This window comes from Orcinus orca, chromosome 18 (assembly GCF_937001465.1).
Source record: "Orcinus orca chromosome 18, mOrcOrc1.1, whole genome shotgun sequence".
NCBI lineage: Eukaryota > Metazoa > Chordata > Mammalia > Artiodactyla > Delphinidae > Orcinus > Orcinus orca.
The window spans coordinates 3,621,047-3,642,789 of NC_064576.1; the positions used below are offsets into that span (position 1 = coordinate 3,621,047).

Below are 21,743 nucleotides of genomic sequence, written 5' to 3' on the forward strand. Positions count from 1 at the left end.
GGTGGAGCTAAACTGGGGAAGAATGTATTCATGTTCCCCAACTAACCTACAAGGAAAGAAGCATATGTAAGACTGAAAGGAAAATTGAATCCATGGACAGTGGAAAGAAAAATAGACTAGATATTATAGAAGACAAGATTAGTCATTTGAAGGCAGTAATATAAATTATACAAAATGACAAACAGAGAGAAAAATGACAAAATAAATGAACGGAGCCTCAGTGAGTTGTGGGAAAACTTCAAACTGATTGATAACCCCTGAGACTGACAGCACAGGAAATGGGTACTACAGAGATATATGTATGTTTTTGTTATTATTTAATTACCTTTATAATTAGTTGTTAGAAAACAGCCCAATTTTTAAAAGTAGGCAGAAGATTTGAACTTTGTCAATATTTTATAATAACTATAAAGGGCGTATAACCTTTAAAATCTATGAATCACTATACTGCACACCTATAACTTATATAATATTGTACATCAACTACACTTCAACTTAAAAAAAGATACATGAATTGTGGTTCACAATTATAACACAGTCATTGAAGAATCTCTATATCTTTCTTCATTCGCTGGTACCCTCAAGAATGTACAAAAAGGACAATGCAAAATCATGGTGCACATTCCATATGGAAGGAGATTTGAGGGGTGCCACTTTGGGGACACATGGAAGCACTTGGGGCAATGGCAAACACATGAACTTTGAAGGATTAGTTTCAGTTTTGAACTAAGATATCTGTGTATCTGATGTTCCATGTCATGTGTAGCAATAACAAATAGTCCCTACCATCAGGGCCTCATGATATGAACCACGACCCCATCCACACTCACTGCAGGTTTGGGTACAAAGACTGATAAGGTGAGGACCAGAGAATAAAAGCTAATACATCCATTTTAGAATTTGGGGCCTGGACCCAATTTCTTTTAAGAAATTCATATGCAAGTAATTCCTATTCTTCTCTCTTTTTCGTTTTGAAAGCTCCCTGCACAATCAAACCAGATGTGACCTCATCCTTCTGTGCCTGTCAAGATGTCCTCAACCTGCACGTCAGAAATCCACAGTGATGATTCAAAGATACCTAAGGTTTAGCTTTCAGTCTTTTACCAAAACATAGTTAATTAGATACCGTGTTTAAAGTGATACCCGCCCTCTCAAGTGACGTAAGTTTTAGATTCACATTTCAGAGGATCGTGAATAATAATTTGACAGCAATAAGTACCTTCTAATCACACTTGTCTGCAAAGATGATGATGGCTGAATATTCCTGGTACAATGTTCTTACAGTATTATTGCTAGATAGTAAACTTCATTCTCCCTAGAAAGAATTTTCATCAAGCTAGAAAATCTCCCTCCCGATTCAGGCAGTTTTTCACCATGTTTAGCAATTTCTGGGGACACTTTATGGAACCATAAGAATGGCTGAGGCCCCGCTCTGTCACCCTCAACAGAACTCAGACAACATCAGTTACTTCCACCTGGAGACAAGTCCCCAGCTCCTCCTGTCACTGTCATCTCCTTCTTGAAGTACCAAGCAGGACTAGCTACATAATTTATGCAAAATGAAAATAGAGGGCCCTTTATTCAAATATTCCTAAGAATTTAAAGATGGCGACAGCAGAGCATGAAAGCAAGCTTGGGCCCTTCTAAGTACAAGGCACACGCCATGAAGCCTGTCCTGAATTTTGAAGCCCCTTGACCAACCTGCCTCCCAGGCGCCTCATGTCCACACACTCTTCCTTCTACTGGACCTCTGGAACAGTCCATTTCAAGCAAACGTTCCTCATCTGGAAATGTCCAGAGAACCTAAGTGGAAATCTATCTCTCTGGAAACACCACATCTCTCCTGGAGCCTTCCCCTGTGCAGGTAAAGTTATTCCTTCCTAGGACCCTGAAGAAGCTGGATTATTTTCTCAGCTTATCATTGATTCTTCTAGATCACTGCATGTTCACCTTCACGTGCTTCTTTCTAAGATTCACTCTGTCCTTACATACAATGCTCTTCCCCCAACCTGGTCCAAGCCTTCATCAAAGGTTTAGGAACCATGACCACGGTCTTTGCTCCACTTTTGAGCACCACCAAACAATGAGGCATCAGGTACATTGGGTCACCCACCCTATACGAGAGTTTAAAATGTCTTCCTTCCAGTACTCAGGAATCTTCACCTACATTGTACTTTAGTTGCCCATTCCTCATGACCAAGATTAGCTCCACGATGAAATATTAAATTCTGCAGTCCCAATCCGTGACCAGAATATTCCATTCTGCCTCTCAGGGTACACTTAGAAAACAACATGGCCGATAGCTCCTTCCTCTGAGACGTTCATGGAATTGACCACAGTTAGAAAGTGACCACTTACACTTTCAACACCAGCTCAGTAGTTCACAATTTCTCTGGCAATGCATCCTTTCACTCATTTTTAAGTTTGTAAACAAAGGTGGTATTTCTCAACGTATAAAAACCCACTACAATGTGAATTATTGATTCAGCCCCAAAGACTCTGAAAACTATAGAAACCAAATCACAAATAAAGACAATTTTAAACTTCAAATGTGTTGTCTTTTCCCCCCACATTATCATAAGGGGTATTTTATATGTTTTAGTTCTGGTTGGCTAAGGAGCAGTATGTCCTGAACGACCCTGAAATCTACCCTCAGAAAATCAAAAATTCGATATACACTGTGTTCACACACTAAATCCTACGGTTCACAACTGTAAGTTATCTGTTGCCAGTTTTTTTTTTTTTTTAACTGGAGTCAGATCTACTGTAACGTAAGCTTTCTAGATGATTATCTATTTTCAGTATCTATTTTCCCTCCTCTGTGTTGATTACACAGCCGTTGGGACAGAGGAGACCAGCAAAGAGGTACTAGGACAACAACCAATTTGATGCAGATTCATTTATTGAGTGGATACCATGTGCCAGGCGTCGTTCTAATATTAAAAGCTATGTATTTCTGCACCGCCTGGCAGCTCTGGGGGGAGGAGAAGCAATAGGATTTACACAGTCAACTTGGATTAGCCAAGTTCCATTTTCTTGTCCTGTGTTTATGGGTTTTTAGTGGTTCAAAAACATTTCTACAATCAGAGACAGGCAGAGACAGAGAGAAAGAGACAGAGACAGAGAGAGGGGAGAGAGAGAGATACAGAGAGGCAGAGAGGTAGAGATTTATATCAGTAGCAAAACGAATTCAAATCTGTTGCAATTTCCAAAATTTTTGACATCACTCTGGAACTTCCATATGGTCCTGTGCATTCAGGGTCAATCCCATGGGCCGTGCTTTTCAGCCAGCGCTTGGATCTCTGCCAAGTCACTTCCATTTCTTTGCCACTATATCACACTGAAGGATCATATGCATTACAGTGTCATCTTGAATATACCTCTTATCACTTTTGCTTTGCATGTATCTTCTCTCTGGTAAGTATTTATACTCCAGATGACCTTGCCATAGATAAACTATCCAGAATACTGCATTGAAGTACAGTTATTATTTCTACCGGCATTCCAAACAGCACAGCTTCCGGCCAATGGGACCAGACTCTAATTATGGAACAGGTCGTTGCTAAAGGGGTTCAGATGTACCCCTGATACACATCCTGAAATTTCAAACTCCTAATAACACTGGTATCCTTTTCCGTGAACGTAAACTCTGCTCCTTCAGCTGCAACACTGGTTTGCTTCGCTGTGAATCGCCAAGATTTTATTAGGCGATGCTGTATTCCAGGCACTGTGCTTGGCAACGTACCCGTAAAGGACCATGACATGGTAATCACCCTTGAGAAATAAACAGTACAGTTCAATGAGATGGAGGGTGTACAGAGCATTCTACAGAGTCACAGCAGAGGGTCCCCAGCTGCCTGCTAAGAACTGGACAATTAAGTATGGGAACACGAGGATTAAGGGGCAGGGGTTGAGACATTCATAACCCACTGATTAAATACGTATCCACTGAGGACCTGCCACATCCCCACCATACGCCAAGCCAGAGGGTTGGTATTATGAACTAGATGTCCTCCCTAATCAACAGCTTACATTCAAGGGGGCAGTCAAAAGAGGCAGTCAAAAGAGAGATGAGATGCGCAAGTCCAGTCAGCCATGGAGCTCCCTCAGAGGAGAGCCCAGAGTAGGAAACAGTCTGAAAAACACTGAGGAGGGATGAAAATAGGCATTCGTGGGATTTCATGAAACCTGGCATGTCTAGAGAGTCAATTAAATGATTGGGACTGTTTGCTTAAGGAAGGCCTCTCTGAGTGGGGGAGTTTCATACTTCCCTAAGGGAGAACCTTTCAGGATGCGACACTCCAATTCTCCTAGAAAGACCCACACCAGTGGTTTCAATGCTGGTTGATTGAAAATTTTGTTGGAGGGGAGCACAGTCCCAGGAAGTCTGTGTCTAATTGCCTTCACCCTGTAAGAAAGGGTTCTGATTCTTGACAAATAGAATTCCATTGTTGCACAGATAAAACAGAACGAAACAAAAATCTCACCAGTAACTTCACTTGGGAATTTTTCTTTTTTATAACTGATGTTGAATGAACCAGTTCTGTGTGATCTATTTACTCAAAATGGAAAAGTCACTCCCTTCGGTTTCTGACGGCCTTCCAAGGATCTCCACAACTTGCTCTTCCATTGCTTTTTCATCCCCTAGGTCACGCACGTGGGCCATCACAATAAAAATGCACCCACAGTTTGCAGAACAAAGGTATGATTTTCATTCAGGATCCAGCTAGATACTGATCTGCATCCTGGACTCAGACTTTCCAGTTATGATGCCATGATTCTCATGGACCAAAGAGATGTGGGACTTTTTTTTTTTTTTTTGTCGGTACGCGGGCCTCTCACTGTTGTGGCCTCTCCCGTTGCGGAGCACAGGCTCCGGACGCGCAGGCTCAGCGGCCATGGCTCACGGGCCCAGCCGCTCCGCGGCATGTGGGATTTTAAAAAGCAAAGCACAGGGCTTCCCTGGTGGCGCAGTGGTTGAGAGTCCGCCTGCCGATGCAGGGGACACGCGTTCGTGCCCCGGTCCGGGAAGATCCCACATGCCGCGGAGCGGCTGGGCCCGTGAGCCATGGCCGCTGAGCCTGCGCGTCCGGAGCCTGTGCTCCGCAACGGGAGAGGCCACAACAGTGAGAGGCCCGCGTACTGCAAAAAAAAAAAAAGCAAAGCACAGTCGGGAATTTGAATCTTAAATCACATCCTTGAAAAAACATAAAGGGGTCATTATTCACAGCCAACGGCAACTCTACTTCCCATTCCAGGACCTTGCAGCATCCTGCAGTCTCACCAGACATCAGAACGGCCCAGCTCTCTTTCTCTCAGTGACATCTTCCTCTCACTTCCATCTTGCCTCTTCGTTTGTCTCTCTTTCTGCTGCACTGTCCTGGATGGATGTCCCCCCCATTCCACCTCCCCCAAGGAACTCCCCAGGAAAAGCCCCTGGAGAGGGCATGTTGTCTTCTGGTAGGATTCCTTTTTTTGCTAGAAGGTACCCCTGCAACCTTTACCCTCGTTTTCCTGGGAAAGCAAAGGAGTTACATGGTCAATGCCCAGGCGCTCTGGCAAGCAGGGCAAAGTATGGATAACTTCCACGTAGGGACTCTTTTTGTTCTTTAATACCTAGGTGGTTTCTAGAGTAAGATATGCCTTTAAACATTGTCTCCAGAGTCCTAATATTCTGCTTCTTTTCATAGCATAATATTTTCTGCCTTATTTTAAAGATATGAAGCCATTGAACTGCTGCTGCTGTAGTAAACTGCTAATTATCTCTGCTTCTTACAGCTCCTGAGACTTCAGAGAAACTTAGAAGAAAGCCCGAAGAACAGCCCGATTCGGAGACCCAGATATTCTTGTAAGAATAGAATAGTGATCGAAACTTTTAGAATTTAAGCTTCTAAAAAAAACATAGTTCTAAGAAGTATTTTGTATTAATTTGTTTCATTTGTTTTATTTTCATCTTTTTTTTGGCCATGCCGCACAGCTCGTGGGATCTTAGTTCCCCAACCAGGGACTGAACCCCGGGCCCACGACAGTGTAATTTCTTTCATTATGTGAAACATACATGCTTATTATTTAAAACATTCAAGCTATATGTAAAAGAGTAAAAAATGAGATCTTGTCTCCTCCCCAAACTGTCACTGTTAAAAATTCCTTGTCTATTCTTCAAGATTTTCACAGTTGTTGAAAAGATTCTCTGCTCTCCTCCCTGCCACCATGTCTACCTGTCTTGAGTGTAACATATATACTATTCTCTAATCTGCTTGTGACATTTACCAAATATCTTGGGCATATTTGCACATCCATTGCAGCTTGTTTTCATCAGTGATGTGGAACTCCACTGCTTAAATGCCTGCCTTTATGTTAAAATGAGAATTCACCAGGTAAAAGAAAGAAGATTTTCCTATTTCTAATGTATTTCACTTAAGCTTCACTATGGTCTCCTGCTGTCACAGCACAGAACAAAAGAACTCGCATTTCATACTCCACGCAAGAGGGTTTCCTTACAACCAGGAGCTCCTTCTTCATAGCTTATGTATGAAAAGTCATAACGTGAAACTCTGGACAGTATTTTAGCAAAGTTCCATGTGATTCTGTTTTCAACTCCATACATGGCATTGTTCCTTCCAAAGAGTTACAGCTGCGTTTTTTCTATATTGCCCTCACAGAGACTAAAATCCTAGGGTGCAGATATTGTTACTTGTTGGCATTATTTCCCCTCTAATGGTACCTGATACGTGCGATACACTTGATTCATAAATTATTGAATGAAGAGTAGATAAACATGCAAATTCAGACTTACTGTTGAAAGTTTATTTTAAAAGATGATAAAACTACAGATGGTATATGATGAAAAAATATTAAAACCTGTTTGTCAATTGTCTACCTTTAATACAGAGGGAATTATTAATCTCCAACTTAAATGTTACGGTGGCGTTTCTACCAGGAGTCTTCCCAAGACCTCCACTTACAGGGAGGTGCTCAGTGAATAATAACTGAGTTAAACAAGGGAAACTCTGGGGAATCTCAACGACTTCCACAGTTTATTCCTGATGCCCTGCATGCGCATACGATGCCATTTTCTCAAAGACGCTGCTCTGACATTATGTAATTAGAGCTTCGGCGCTGATAAAGCCTCAGGCTTCACACTGCAGGATGCCCAAGAGGTGGGGTGAGCACAGAGCTGCTCACACTTTACATTTTTGAGGGCGAAATTGCCTTTTTCAGTACCTAAGGAATTTTGAAACCCTGTAATTTTGTCTCTCTGGCAACCTGCAATTTTTCATTTTTTTTTAAACATCTCTATTGGAGTATAATTGCTTTACAACGGTCTGTTAGTTTCTGCTGTATAACAAAGTGAATCAGTTATACATATACGTATGTTCCCAAATCTCTTCTGTCTTGTGTCTTCCTCCCTCCCACCCTCCCTATCCCACCCCTCTAGGTGGACACAAAGCACCGAGCTGATCTCCCTGTGCTATGCGGCTGCTTCCCACTAGCTAGCTATTTTACGTTTGGTAGTGTATATATGTCCACGCCACTCTCTCGCTTTGTCCCAGCTTACCCTTCCCCAGTAATCCTGGGAAAAGGAGGCTCAGTGCTGAGCCCACATTCCTGTAGCCGTCAGGAAGTTTACTTACATGTATTCCGGTTTCAAAGCCACTTTATCTTAGTCTCACAAAGTCTAACAGTATAAAAATGCAGTGTGTTTGCATTGGACCCAGAGCTAATGCAGCACTTCCCATCTACCTCATCACCTTCATCTTCTCATTTCTTCTTTCTTCTGACTCTACTGCCTTTAGACTCGGTTACCTGGACCTTCTCATTAGCCAAAAAGATCCTTATATTCTGACAGTTCATCTATCCATCCACTCATTCATTCATTCATTTATGATGTGTTGAGTATCTACCATGCATCACATGCTAAGGATATAAAAGTATCTAAGACATCACAGTTTCTGAAAATTCAGTCTAGCAGCAGAGAAAAAGGGCACATCCTCCATTAATTACAATCCACTGTGACAAGATCGACAGCAGAAGCAAGGATCATGTGTCATGAGACCTTAGATACAAGAGTAATTCAGTCTTATCAGGAACATGAGAAAAGGCTTCAGAACTACCTCTGAAGGTGGCCAAGTGGTTTCATCATTTTCCTCTTTCTCTATCACCTGCTTATCCTGCTTCCAGGTCTGCTGTAATCCATGGTTTATTTTTCTTTCTCCCTCAGAAAACTAAACTCTGTTAGACTGTGTTTTGCATCTTTGCACCCCTAATAGCTATCACAGCATTATATATTAATTAATTAAGTAGTTAACGGGTTCATGTGCCTACCAGACAATCTACTGAGCACCTACTAAGTGCCAGGCACTCTCCCAAGTGCTGCAGATATAACAGTCATGAGAGGCCAAGTCCTAGCCCTCCTGGAGCTGACAGTCTGGGAAACAGAACATAATCACCTGAGCCTATGATCTGTTTGGTGGCAACTGTGTTACAAGGAATGAGACAAACAACCGGATAAAAGTTGAGCTGATGGTGGGGTGGTGGGAATGGGCTGCCGTATCCTTTGGGACAAGCCCCGGAAGGTTGTTCTGTTAGATGATTTTTGAGCAGAGAGGCGAAGCAAGCGGGGGAGTGAGCCATGCAGATTTCGGCAAGGGAATGTTCCAGTGGACATAATGGTGAAAGCACATGGGCAGGGGCATGGTGGGCACATTAAAGGACCAGCTAGAGCAGGAGGGGGTCCCTGGAGATGAGGGCACAAAGGTGTGGGCACATTCCACGCGGCCGTCGCAGGACTCTGGCGTTTTCCCTGAGTGGGAAGGGAAGTTCCTGGGGCATTTTGATGGAGTGACACGATCTGGTTGCTGTGGGAGAAACAGACTGTAGGGTCCACAGGGACGGGGCCGGGGAGGTGAGGGAAGAAGCTGCTGGTCCCGGGAAGAGGGAGGGTGGTTTATCCAGGTGAAGAGGGACGGCAGCATTCTGGCTGTATTTAAGGTGAAGGAAGCGACCGCTGCTCGGCTGACTGGGAAGATTGAGGTTTAGGTGCTCATTAAAGTTGGATACATCATATACTGGGTCGGCCAAAAAGGTTTTTCCGTAAGATGTTACAGAAAAAGCCCGAACGAACTTTTTGGCCAATCCAGTATATGAAGAAGTGGCCATACTTCTCTTCCTTTCTCTCTCTTTCCGTCAAACACACACACACAGGGTAAGAATACATTACATTCCTGGTTAATACCAACAATGAACTGACATGACTTGTTCAAAGCAAAGGTCTGTCTTCCACTAGCCCAACTGGAATAATTTGCTGTCTGAAAACTTAATCCAGGTATCACTGGGGAATTTACTGGGGAAAGACTACAGTATTTATAGTTAGATGGTCAGAGTTTAAGCTCCAGTACTATCTACTACTGTGTGAGCTTAATTCTTCTATTTCTCAGCTTCTTACCTAACAAAGTACTGCACCTCCTGGTAAGGATTCCAAAGATAGTGACCAAGAGGAGAATCTTTATCTATGGAAAGCTGTTCACAGCATGTCCTTAGTCTAAGATTGCTTGTCGAAACCAAACCTAGGATCCAGGACTAATGAGCCCTTGAAAATGTCACGTAAGCTATGTAACGATCGGAGGAGAAAAGAGAGAGGTTTCAAAACCAAAACACTCCAGAGAAGGAAAAGGGAATCCAGAAATCTCTCTTTCCATCTCAATCAATGCTGGAGAGAAATGGCTGACGTTCTTCTATGGTGTTCCCCATCAATATTCGGAGTTATTTTTCCACTCCTCTGTATGCATATGACTGCCTGCACCCCAGATGCCTCCAGTCTTGGGCAGACACAAGGTTCTCATGTTGGCAGTGGTTCTCAACCTTGGCTGTAAATTAGAATCACCTGGGGGAGCTGTGCCCCACCCCGATGTTCCATCTGCATCCCAGAAAAATTGAGTCAGAATCTCCAGGCTGGGGGGGGAGCTGGGAGGCAGACACTGACATCTTACAGCTCCCAGGTGATTCCAGGGGGCAGACAAGGCTGAGACCCAATACCAGATTAGGGAGCTTCCATCAGATCGATGCGTGACCTCCTTTAACATGGATTGCTCTAATGTGAGGAAATACAGCATTTTTAAAATATTGGTAGACAATTCTCAATTAGGCTTTTATGTTATGTTAATTTTGGCATTTTTCAAAATCAAGTTTTAAGCTTTAAATTAGCCCTGAAGACCACTAAATGGAATAATTATTGACATCTCCTTTTACTTCATTTTTGCCCTTAACTGAACCAGCAAAAAGTTCTTGCATGTAAAACTACTGTATTTATTTGTTTATGTGTTTACTTGTTTATTCGCTTAATCGTTCCCTGTTTGTTTCCAAAAGAATGTAGTAAAGTTTTATTCACATTTATACGATCTGGGCCACAAGCAGAGAATAGTAGAAGCTCATTGGATCAATAAAGAAAGTGAAAGAAAGGATGTCAAAGTAAAAGAAAGGATGGCTGCCTGATGCTCTATAATTGATACAACATTGTTTTGCTTATTTGTTGAATACTATTCATGTTCAAAAGCATCTTCTTTAGGGCAGAGACTTGAACTCCATTATTTACGAACTATAATGTGAGTAATTAACAAATATTAATGTATCATTATCCAAGCCTGTTAACTTGAAACACATCATCGTTCTGATCATCATCAGTTACACGTGCATTTTGCTACTGAGTCTGGAGCCCCTAATTGGTTCCCCTTCCACTTGGTGTCACCCGGTCATCACAGCTCTTACCAGATGGAGCAGGGTCCCTCCTGAAGACATGGGCATGTGCGGGTCGGCCCCCTCCTTCAGGAGCCGCAGCGCTGGAAGAATGAGAGAGAGCAGAGTTACACGGCATCCTTCTTCAACATCCTGAATCAAAAGGTGCAGCATTTCATTAGTATCTAAATCTCAAATAGCCGTGAAAGCCAAAGGAGATGCGCGAATCGCCATCTGACCTTTTTGTGTATTTAAGAGCGGCGGTGTTTCTGTTCACACTGAAACTTACTTGTTGGTCTGTCAGCGTCACGACCCATTACAGCCATGCAAATTACTCAGAAAGGGGAACACACTTTGACATTTGTTTTTTTGAAGTGCCTGGCTTGTGCATCCTTTATAGAACACAAATAAATAAATAAAAAGAAAGAAATGACTCCACTAGGCTCATGTATGCTTTAGTTCACTTCACTTTTTTTTTTAACTCATTAGGACTTATTGGCTTAAAACAATAAAAGTTTACACTTTGTTTAAACTTCCCTTCCTGCAATTACCCTTTAGCCCTGTTTCCATCATTCTCCCAAAGCCATGTGTATCTAAATTAGTAATGTCAGACAAATCAAAAGAGATGTTACTCATCAGAATAAAAGCACAGCTGGAAAGTGACTTATGTTTCCATTTGAACAGCAAAGGTGGACTGGGTAGGACATGGAAAGCCCTTGGGAGATGGATTATGTCTCATTCTCTGCAAATTGCCACGGGCTCCAAGAGGTCCATCCATTCCCCAAGACACTATCCCAGTTTTCACGGTTAACGGCAGTATTGCAGCTTTCATAACAAGCCATTCATGCTTTTTCCACAAATAACTAAAGCACAAGTTCCTCTTTTAGTCCATTATTACACAGAACGGTACAAAATGGTTCGGATTCAAACTCATACCTCACTGAGCATACTGTCTTTCCTTTAACTTTCTCCATAATCCGCAATGTCGGCAGAACACATACCCTTTTCTACGTCACCCCAAATCTTCCCTGTGTTCCAATCTCTAGTTTGTTACCATCTTCCCAGCTCTAACTGTACAGCTCAGAGGGCAGACACATCTCATTCCCTCACATACTTTTACCCTTAATTTTAAAAAGTCTGCTCATGACAACAGAAGGTTCATTAACTATGTTTACCAATGGTTTTGTCAGAATCAAAATAGCTCCTTTACCCTAATAGTTATTTGTTTAGCAAATGAAATCATTCATCTTGAACCAGCTGTTATCTATTTGGTGCTCTGTATTCTTTACAGCAAAGAATCTGTACTAGTGTGATCGCAAATAGAGAGGAAGATTATGTTATATAGTTAAAACATGACTAAAATGCTGTCAAATTTCTACATAGAATCCACCATGCACACGTGTGGTGAATTACACCTAATATAGATCTGTGACACGCTGGCCTTGGGGTTAGACAGATTTGAGGCCGAGCCCCACTGGGAAAGCTAACCCACCCTCCTGGCACTGCGTGAGGCTCACTAAATGATTTTTATTAGCATAATTCCTATAAGTCATGAAACCCATAGTAATATATCACTGAACACATATCTTAAGGTTTACTCTAAATTTTCTGAAAACCTTTTGATCATTAAATGTTGAATTTAAGTGTAGGATATAAGCAACACACATTTACCAATATTCATTGAAGGATGAGTGTGCAATTTGTAAGGCAGGATAAAGAGGGTGAAGAGGACCATGTAGGGGATGGTGGGAGAATGATGAGTAAGGGGCAGTGAACAGTCCCTTAGGAGGGGCAGACTGTGTGTGACTTGGAGGAATTTGTTGTGGAGGATATTTTACATCACACTACAGGAGTTGGAAGTCATTCTGTGGCCAATGAAGAGGATCACAGGATATTAAGCAAAGAAGGAAAAGATCCCTTAGGTAAGTGCTATGGACTGAATGTATGTGCCCCCCCGCCCCCCCGCAAATTCATATGTTGAAGCCTAATCCCCAATGTGATGGTATCAGGAAGAGGGGCATTGGGGAGGTGATTAGGAGGTAATGAGGGTGGAGCCCCCATGATGGGATTAGTGCCCTTATAAGGGGATGAAGAGACTAGAACTCTCTCTCTGCCAGGTGAGGACAAAAGGAGAAGAAGGTCATCTATAAATTAGGAAGCTGGGTACCACCAGAAGCCAAATCTGCTGGTGCCTTGATCCTGGACTTCCCAGCCTCCAGCACTGTGAGAAATCAAAGTTTTTTTTAAGCCACCCAGTCTCTGGTATATTTGTATATTTGTCAGTCTGCAGCCTGAGCAGACTAAGACAATAAGAGAGGTCAGCACAAAGGCTGGGGGGGGGGGGGGTCTCTTGCTCCCACTTGCAGTTTAAATCCTGAATAAAGGTTCAGGCTCAGAGGAGGGAGGTGATTCAGTGCAGCTTGAGGGTTTATGGCTCTGTGTCAGAGGATGCAAAATGGACTAACCAGCCTGGGACACAACAGGGATCGGAGCCACCACTGCAGAAAGAGGGGTCTATGGCAGCACTGACAGCCAAGGTGGGACTGAGCCATCTGGCTCAGGGAGACTATTTACAAAGCACAGAACATGCATGGGTTATCTCCACAGGAGCAGGTGGGCCACAGTGGTGTGCTTGTGGATGCTCAAGGGCAGATGGAGATGGAGATGAGATGGAGATGTTTAGGTGATGGATGGATGGATGGATGGATGGATGGATGGATGGATGGATGGATGGATGGATGGAAGGAAGGAAGGATGGATTGGTGGATGGATGGGTGGATGGGTGGATGGATGGATGGAAGGAAGGAAGGATGGATTGGTGGATGGATGGATGGATGGATGGAAGGATGGATGGATGGATGGGTGGATGGGTGGATGGGTGGATGGGTGGATGGGTGGATGGGTGGATGGGTGGATGGATGGATGGATGGATGGTTGGATGGATGGATGGAAGGAAGGATGGATTGCTGGATGGATGGATGGAAGGATGGATGGATGGGTGGATGGGTGGATGGGTGGATGGGTGGATGGGTGGATGGGTGGATGGTTGGATGGATGGATGGATAGATGGATGGATATGCACTTAGGAATTTATTACACATTTTACTGCTATAAAGGCTGTGCAGCCCACAATTTATTGTAATATCCATATAGCAATTGATTCTTACAGAATGATTTAGATGATTTTTACTAAAAATTCCTGTATCCACAGCCAATCTATGGTTACAATTAATGAATGTGACCTTGAAGTTTTGGTTGATATTTTCATTGATACTACTGAGTATGGGCCAGAGGTCAGGAAACTATGAGTGGCAGAGGTCAAATGCCACCAGCGTATAGCCCTTGAACTAAGAAAAATTTCTGCATCTTGAAGGGTGTGTGAGGAAAAACAATAATTAAAAAAAACAAAAATGTCCAGAAGAATGTATAACACGGACTGTATGTGACCACTAAGTTTAAAATATTTAATATCTGACCCTCACAGAAAAGATTTCCTAACTCCTGAGTAAGATTAAAGTGAAATAATGAAGGATGTCAAAGCGTCATCCATCTATCAATGACCTGAGCGACATCTTTGCTGAATCAGATATTAGTTTCTGAAAAACGTAATAATAGTTTACCACATTTTTGGCGGTGTTCACAATACACTGGCTACTGACACAATACATTTTTAAGTATAACCTGCATCATTAACATTTCCTCCATCACTCCTTTAATTCTAGACAATCATGAAGATAAATAAATCAAGCCCTGGTTTGTGGCACTGGCCAATTCTCGGGGTGTAATTCTCCCACCGTGGTTGATCTCAAGCTACCAATGTGGCACCACTGAACCCAGGGTTGGGAGGAGATGTGACCCAGCTCACAATTTTGTGGCATTTCTATCACACACACAAAAGAGATGTAAATAACTTCAAGCGCATAAAGAAGAGAAAAATGTAGTGAACTGATTAGGAAGTGATGCGCTTTGAGCTTTACCGTCGTTTTTTATTAGAATCTACTTAATTGTAAGTTTATATCCTTTAGTTTTTATTTATTTATTTATTTTTTAAAATCCTGTGGCTTTTTCTTTTTTTTTGCGGTACCCGGGCCTCTCACCGCTGTGGCCTCTCCCGTTGCGGAGGACAGGCTCCGGACAGGCAGGCTCAGCGGCCATGGCTCACGGGCCCAGCCGCTCCGCGGCATGTGGGATCTTCCCGGACCGGGGCACGAACCCGCGTCCCCTGCATCTGCAGGCGGACTCTCAACCACTGCGCCACCAGGGAAGCCCTATACTTTAGTTTTTAATACAGGCTTTGTTTAACAGTTTTACAACCAACTCATGAACTCCTGACATTTCAACAGTCGGCTCTCAGGGTCTATGAGAGTAAAGCACCAGCACAGTACGGGGAGTGGCCCCGAGGTGGATTAGGGGATTGGCCAAGAGCGCCCAGGAAGGACTCTGTACGCAGCAACCGCAGAGCTCCCTTCCTGCCACGGTGAGACTGATGAATAAGCCCCAGCCCTTCCTTCACCCAGCCAGACATCAGCCTCAGGAGGAAAGGAGGGGGAATCTGGCATCTTCTTTTCCTAGGTAGAAGACTGTTTTCTGACAAATGGTTCACACTATCAGATAGAACTAAAGCAGAACTGGAGACTGGATACAGACTGGTATTTGCCCCCAAATACCATGGATGCAGCGCAAGAATAAGACAAAATCAACTTTTGACTAAATGAGGAAACGTGTTCTTCACTGTAGACTGTGCTAAATTCTATGTCTCTGCTAAGGGTTAGAAACGGGACATTGCCTAAGGTACCGAGATGTAAAAATATATTGAAGAAAATATCACTTGCATAATAAGTACACACTGAGCTTTTCTAAGTACGTAGGGTCTGATACTGCTCTCAGTACTTTAGTACAAGAATTACATCGATTCTCCCAACTCTATGATACAAGTACTATAATTGTATTAGTATCAATACAACTGATAAGGAAACTAAGGCTTATAAATTATGCGAAGGAAACTGAGGCTTAAAAATTATGAGATGGTAGCGTGGTGGATCTAAAACAGTGTGGCAGTATGACTCCAAGGACTGTGTTCTTAACCATGAAGAGCATCAGGACACTTTACCTCTCATGTCACAAGGGAGTTGAAAGGTCACCTTCAACTCAGGAACCACAACAGGAATCAAGATCTATGTTAATGTCCTCACAATAACTAATTTTGTAGGAAACTGTCCAAGTTTAGGTTAAAACACTTTCTCCAAAAAGGTATGGGTTCACAGCAACTTTGGAACCACACGGTTGGAATCGACAGTCAAGTGAAATGACACCACCACGGCTTGGGAGTCTTTCCATTACGATAAAATCTGCAAGGAAACAGCCTAAGGAAAAAGAGCCATCTGGGGACCAAACAGAATAATGAAGTTTAGGCTCCTTTTATAGGGCTGCTGCTTGGAACTGATTCAGCATTTATTGTATATTTGTGGCTTCATCATCAGGCTGCCACAGAAACTCTGTCGAAATGTCTGCGTGGGGGGCATGATTCGATATTTAAAAAGAAACATTCAGTCTCGAAATCTTCAGCTATTGGGGTAAAAATGGATGAAAATACATCATCTTTAATAGAATCTGCAGCTGTCTTCCCCGATGTCCCCACCATCACCAACCATAACCAAACCCAGCGGTCCACCTGATAATTATCACTTTAAGTGTCTAGATATGACTGTGATGTATCTGTGTTGATGACAACCACTGATGATAGTAATTTGATAGCAACTTGATGACAGTAAAAGTGCTTTGGCGATCACAGGAGCTGCGGTGGACATCTGAAAGCACAGCAGTCTATGACTGCTCTCACACGATTCTCATAACAGTGGGTCAGTATTCACAAAGATTTCATGTTTGAAATCAACAGATCCAAGGAAGAGTGAAACAAAACATAACCATGGGCTCTAAATTTTGTCCTCATTAGAAGCCCTGCAAAAAGGCATTTTTTAGACAGAAGGAAGGACAGATCACGTGGCAGAATGTTAGCAAACAGTCCACCTGGTTGAAGGGTACATGGGCTTTCTTTGTATGATTTGTAAGTTTAATTTCATTTCTAAATAAAAAGTTACAATGAATAGCAACAACAAAAAAAGCCAGTGTCATTTTTTCCTTGCAATGATAACAGAAGCATCGGTGTCAGGACTTCTAAAAATGTAGGAGAGAGCTTCCATGACAATTGACAGTCTTCCGAGAAATGCCTGAAAAAGTTGATCTGATGTTGTATGTCAATAAAGAAGGGAAGCAAAAAAGAGGAATAGAGAAGTTATGTTATCAATGCCACAGAAATGCCTATTTGCACAGAACACTGCTTAACATGCAGATTCCCTGCCCTACAGAGAACTCGAATGTTAGGATCTCTAGGAACGACTTGAGGATGGTTTTTTGAATCACTTTTCATGGTTCAGTGCTTTCCAACCTACTTTTCATTATTCTCTCCCACTAAGTTCCACCAAGAAATTGTAAAACCACATACATTCTGGATGTCTGCTGTGTACTGCAGACCCACAAAGGTGACAGACCCACGTTAAAGTTAAGATATTTCTCCCTGCAGAACCGACTTGTCCACCGCTGCGGGCTATTTCTTCCCCCTTTAGAATCATACTCTTGTCCACCTCCAGTTACTCTGCTTCAGTAGTTTAGGGATGGAATCAAAAACTCTGCATTTTAAAGAAACGCTCCAGGAGATTCTGGTGCCAGTGTCCCCCTAAAGATGTTCTAAAGATGTTTCCTAAAGGAAAAAAAGACGGCTAGGATTCTACTACCTCAGCAAATTACCTCTGAATACCTCAACTAGAGCAAAGGGATTAATTAGTAGAAAAGTGAACAATTCATGGCAGTTTTTTTCCCATGAATTGGCCATTGAAAACTTGGTCCCCACTGCTGGGTGAGCCACAGTATTCCTCAGAACACACAATTTTATTCTCAATAAATACATAGTTATCCAAGCCTACCTAACATGAATCTTGGGGGCATTTGGAGAGGAGAAGGTCAGGGTGTTCACGGATGGGGGGCCTCCAGTCAGTACACAGCCTGAGCCTGGGGCAATGATTCTCAACCCTCACTATGCTTTAGGACAGCTAGTAGAACTTTAAAAAGATATAAATGCCCAGGTTCTGTCACCAAATTCTTAAGTCCAGTCGGTCAAGGATGTGCCCATCTAACCATATATTTTTAATGTCAGGGCATCTCAGTGATTATAATACTGGGAAGAGAGGCAGCAGTGGAAACCAGTATCCAAAAGACTGTGTAGCTGGTTTCCATCCCAGCCTGGCAATAATCGTAAGAGGGCCTAGTGGGTTTTGAAGATCATGGTGAGTATCTGCCTCAAATCCATTCTCAGGTGAGTCGCTCAGCCACACCTTAAGTGGTTGTTTCTGATTTGGGTCAGGTCCACGGGCATCACCAGGACACTCAAGGATTCTACCAGCCACTCTCTTGGAAAAGGAGACCACTGAGGTTGGGGGATGGGGTCGGGGCTGCAGTAGGGTTCCACACTTCGCAGAGAGCTACAGACTCATCAGCTTGGTGGGCCTGAGAAGCAAGTGGGTGGAGGCCCACCTAAGCCACACTCACCTACCAGGCTTTGGGCAGTTAAGACTAATTCCATATTATTTGCAAGGGGCTTAAGATTTCTGCTTTCCAGCCTGGTTAAAACTGGATCTGACTAAAAGGCCAGAGATTGTAAGCATGAGATCTAAGATCCCCATTGCCAGGGTGACCCAAATCTCCAATCCCAGCCCAGTCATGCAGCTGTGACCAATGCAACAAAAATCCAGTGAGTGTCTTTTATGTGCTTTTATGTGCTATCTTAGAAATTGGGGTGTGGCAGGGGAGAAATGGGAAAAAATCCTGCCTTCACAGAGCTTATCATCTAGTGGACTGGTGGCTGGAGAAGACAGAAGACAAATAAGAAATAATTAGACACTAGAGGGATTTGCAGTCCTTCTAGAATCTGTGGCTGAATATCTTGAATCTGTTTTAGAAAAGCATTTGACACTTATTTCTTCAAATGTTGTTTGTAACCCATTTCCTCCGTTCCTCCTTCAAGGACCTTGCTGACATGCAGCTGAAAAGATATTCAGAAAAATGCTATTATCAAACTCACCTGTTCTATAGAATTCTAGCATACATTACAATGTTACAGTATATATGTCTGGTGGGAATCAGGAATGGCTCCTGTACCTAAGCCAATCCTAAATCATTAACTCTCAAAACATTCCAGAACAGACCCAGAGAGACAGCTCATGACAACATGATTTAAGTGCATCATACTTCTTCAGACCTTGATGTGGAAATAGTAAATCCAGAAGGCACACAGTATACATACACGCTGCACTTTTTATTTTCTTTCTCTATAACCCACGGTCAATTTCTATTACATAACTTTGAGATGCTCTTGGCACATGCCATTGCATTGTACTACATCTTCGTAGGAAATCATATGATTATACATGTGTGGGCCTCATTCTGGACTCTATTTTATTCTTTCATCTACTTGCTCACTTTTTGACAAATCATAGTTGCATATTTTTGCAAATTTTACCGTGCTTTATTTCAAACTAAAAGATTTTAATGAAAAATTTCCTATATTACTGTATAAATAATAAATACTAAAATTTAGAAATGTTGGTTACTAAGTAGTGACTATTCTTCGTTAAATTGACCCACTGAAGTAATATCAGTGAGAACAAAACTAAAGTACCTCTTCAAGGGAGAAAAGAAGATATGAGATGGCAAAGTCCTCCTTCATTCTCCAGGACATTTTCTTATCAAAAAAGCCAAGATACATCCCTATCAAAACCCATACCTTTTTTTTTTTTTCCTTTGCAGAAAAAAGAAAAGCTGATCCTAAAATTCATAGGGGACTCTAAATAGCCAAAACAATCTTGAAAAAGAAAGAAGTGGAAAAGAAAAAAAAAGAAAGAAACAGTAAGTTGGATGACTCACGTTCTGACTTCAAAACTTACTGCAAAGCTATAGTCATCAAAGCAGTGTGGTGCTGGCCTAAGACAGACATAGGGACCAATGAAACGTGACTAAGAATTCAGAACCCATAAACCTATACATTTATGTTCAACAGATTTTCAAAGATAGTCCAAGATCACTCAATGGAGGAAGGAATAGTCTTCCACAAATATAGTTGCTAGGATGACTGGACAGCTACAGTAAATTGTAAAAATAAAGAAAAACAACAAGTATTGGCAAAAATGTGGAGATGTTGGAACCCTCATACATTCCAGGTAGGAATGAAAAAATGGTTCAGTGACCACGGTAGAAGTTTAAATCTTCTTCAAAATGTTAAACATAAATAAATATATGAGCTAGCAAACCCGCTCTTACATATAAGCCTCAAAGAATTGAAGACAGGTACCCAAACAAATACTTGTTCATACATGTTCATAGCAGCACAATTCACAACAGCCAAAAGATGAAAACAACCCAAATGTCCATCAACTGACTGATGGGTAAACAAAGAGAGTTATATCTATATAATGGAATATTATTTAACTATGAGAAAGGAAAGGAGTATGTGTTACAACATAAATGGACATTAAAAAGCTAAATGAGAGAAGCCAGACACGATAAGCTATATAGTGTGTGATTTCACTTATATGAAATCTCAAGAATAGGGAAATTCATAAAGATGGAAAGCAGACTGGTGGTTGTCAAGGGCTGAGGGGGAGAGGAAAATGGAGAGTGACTGTCTAACAGATACAGTATTTCCATCTGGGGTGATGACATGTCCTGAAACTAAATAGTGGTGGTGGATGCACAATACTGTGAATGTGGTAAATGGTACACTTTAAAATAATAAAATGGGAAGTTTTATTTTCGATGGATTTTATCACAATAAAAAGTTATAATCCTTCTACTGTGATGCTCTTAAACTTTATAACCTTCTTAAACCATATACACTTTATTATAGTCATGTTTTATAAAACTATACAGAAAATCTAATGTCAAATACTTTTATTTGCATAAATCTTATTTGTGTTTTTCAATAATTCTGAGGCAGGAAAGGAACAGTTTCAAGGGATAATTAAGCTCTCTTATCTGTATAATATTCATTTGGAAAATTTTCCGCCAATGTGCTGAAATATATGTTTAGCCTCAAGAATGAACATTGAGAATGCTTTCGAATTCATAGTTTCTGGTCACTCAGAATGACGTAGCAGAGCTGCTCAAGTCCTATCAGCTCCCTGGACCCCAGTTCTTACAGTTTTCAACTCAGCATCAAATAAACCACATGCTCTTAGTTGTTACTTGACTCTGATATTTCCCAGGTTACTATTTCACCCCTACCTTTTTGAGTCTCGTTAATCAGTACATTTTTCTTTTTTATACTCTGACATATGCCCCATTAGGCATTTATAACTGTTGTCCCCAGAGAAGCTCATGTAGAAAAATATATACAGGGTGATACATTAAGGAAGAGAGATAAATGCTGCCCCTTAGGAAATGATCAATTCCAATTTCAATACCTGCCAGAGGCTTTAGCATTCAACAAGATTGAGTGAGCCCGCCCCTTCCCTGGTGCTCATGACCACAGAAGCTGCCAGAAAAATCTATCTATCAGCGTTAGGTCTTCGCACTAAAGAACTGCCCCACAGATGCAAAATCAACAGCTTTTAATGTCCTTGCGTGTCGCACACTTTAATTAACCAATTTCAGTTTGTGTCTTAAACACTCTTCGAAATTCCGTGTTACGTGCACAGGCTCAATTACTCTGATGAATACCAAACATCTCTGTTAGTCCCAGAACTGCGGAGGACATTTCTGTCTCATGGAAAATCAAGGAGACATAAGGCATGAATGATGGATATCATTCCTTGGGGAGCTGGTACGGAAAAGGAATCTGTTCCTGTGCCCAAGACTTTATTTAGCGTAAATCTATGCTGAGCATTTACATTTGATTCACGATGTTCTATGTTTTAAAAATCCATTATTAAATGGGAGGAGAAAATTTAAAAAGGCAGAGGCAA

General features: G+C 41.9%; 1 protein-coding gene across 2 annotated transcripts in view; it reads right to left on the bottom strand.

Moving 5' to 3' along the window:
- Window positions 1-21,743, bottom strand: part of MYO16 (myosin XVI) — a 478,842-nt gene that overhangs the window by 350,220 nt on the left and 106,879 nt on the right. For both annotated transcript variants that reach the window (XM_033435062.2, XM_033435063.2), the window contains exon 3: window positions 10,765-10,835. In XM_033435062.2, the coding sequence (XP_033290953.2) occupies window positions 10,765-10,835 (71 nt within the window). The remainder of the gene's footprint in view (window positions 1-10,764; window positions 10,836-21,743) is intronic.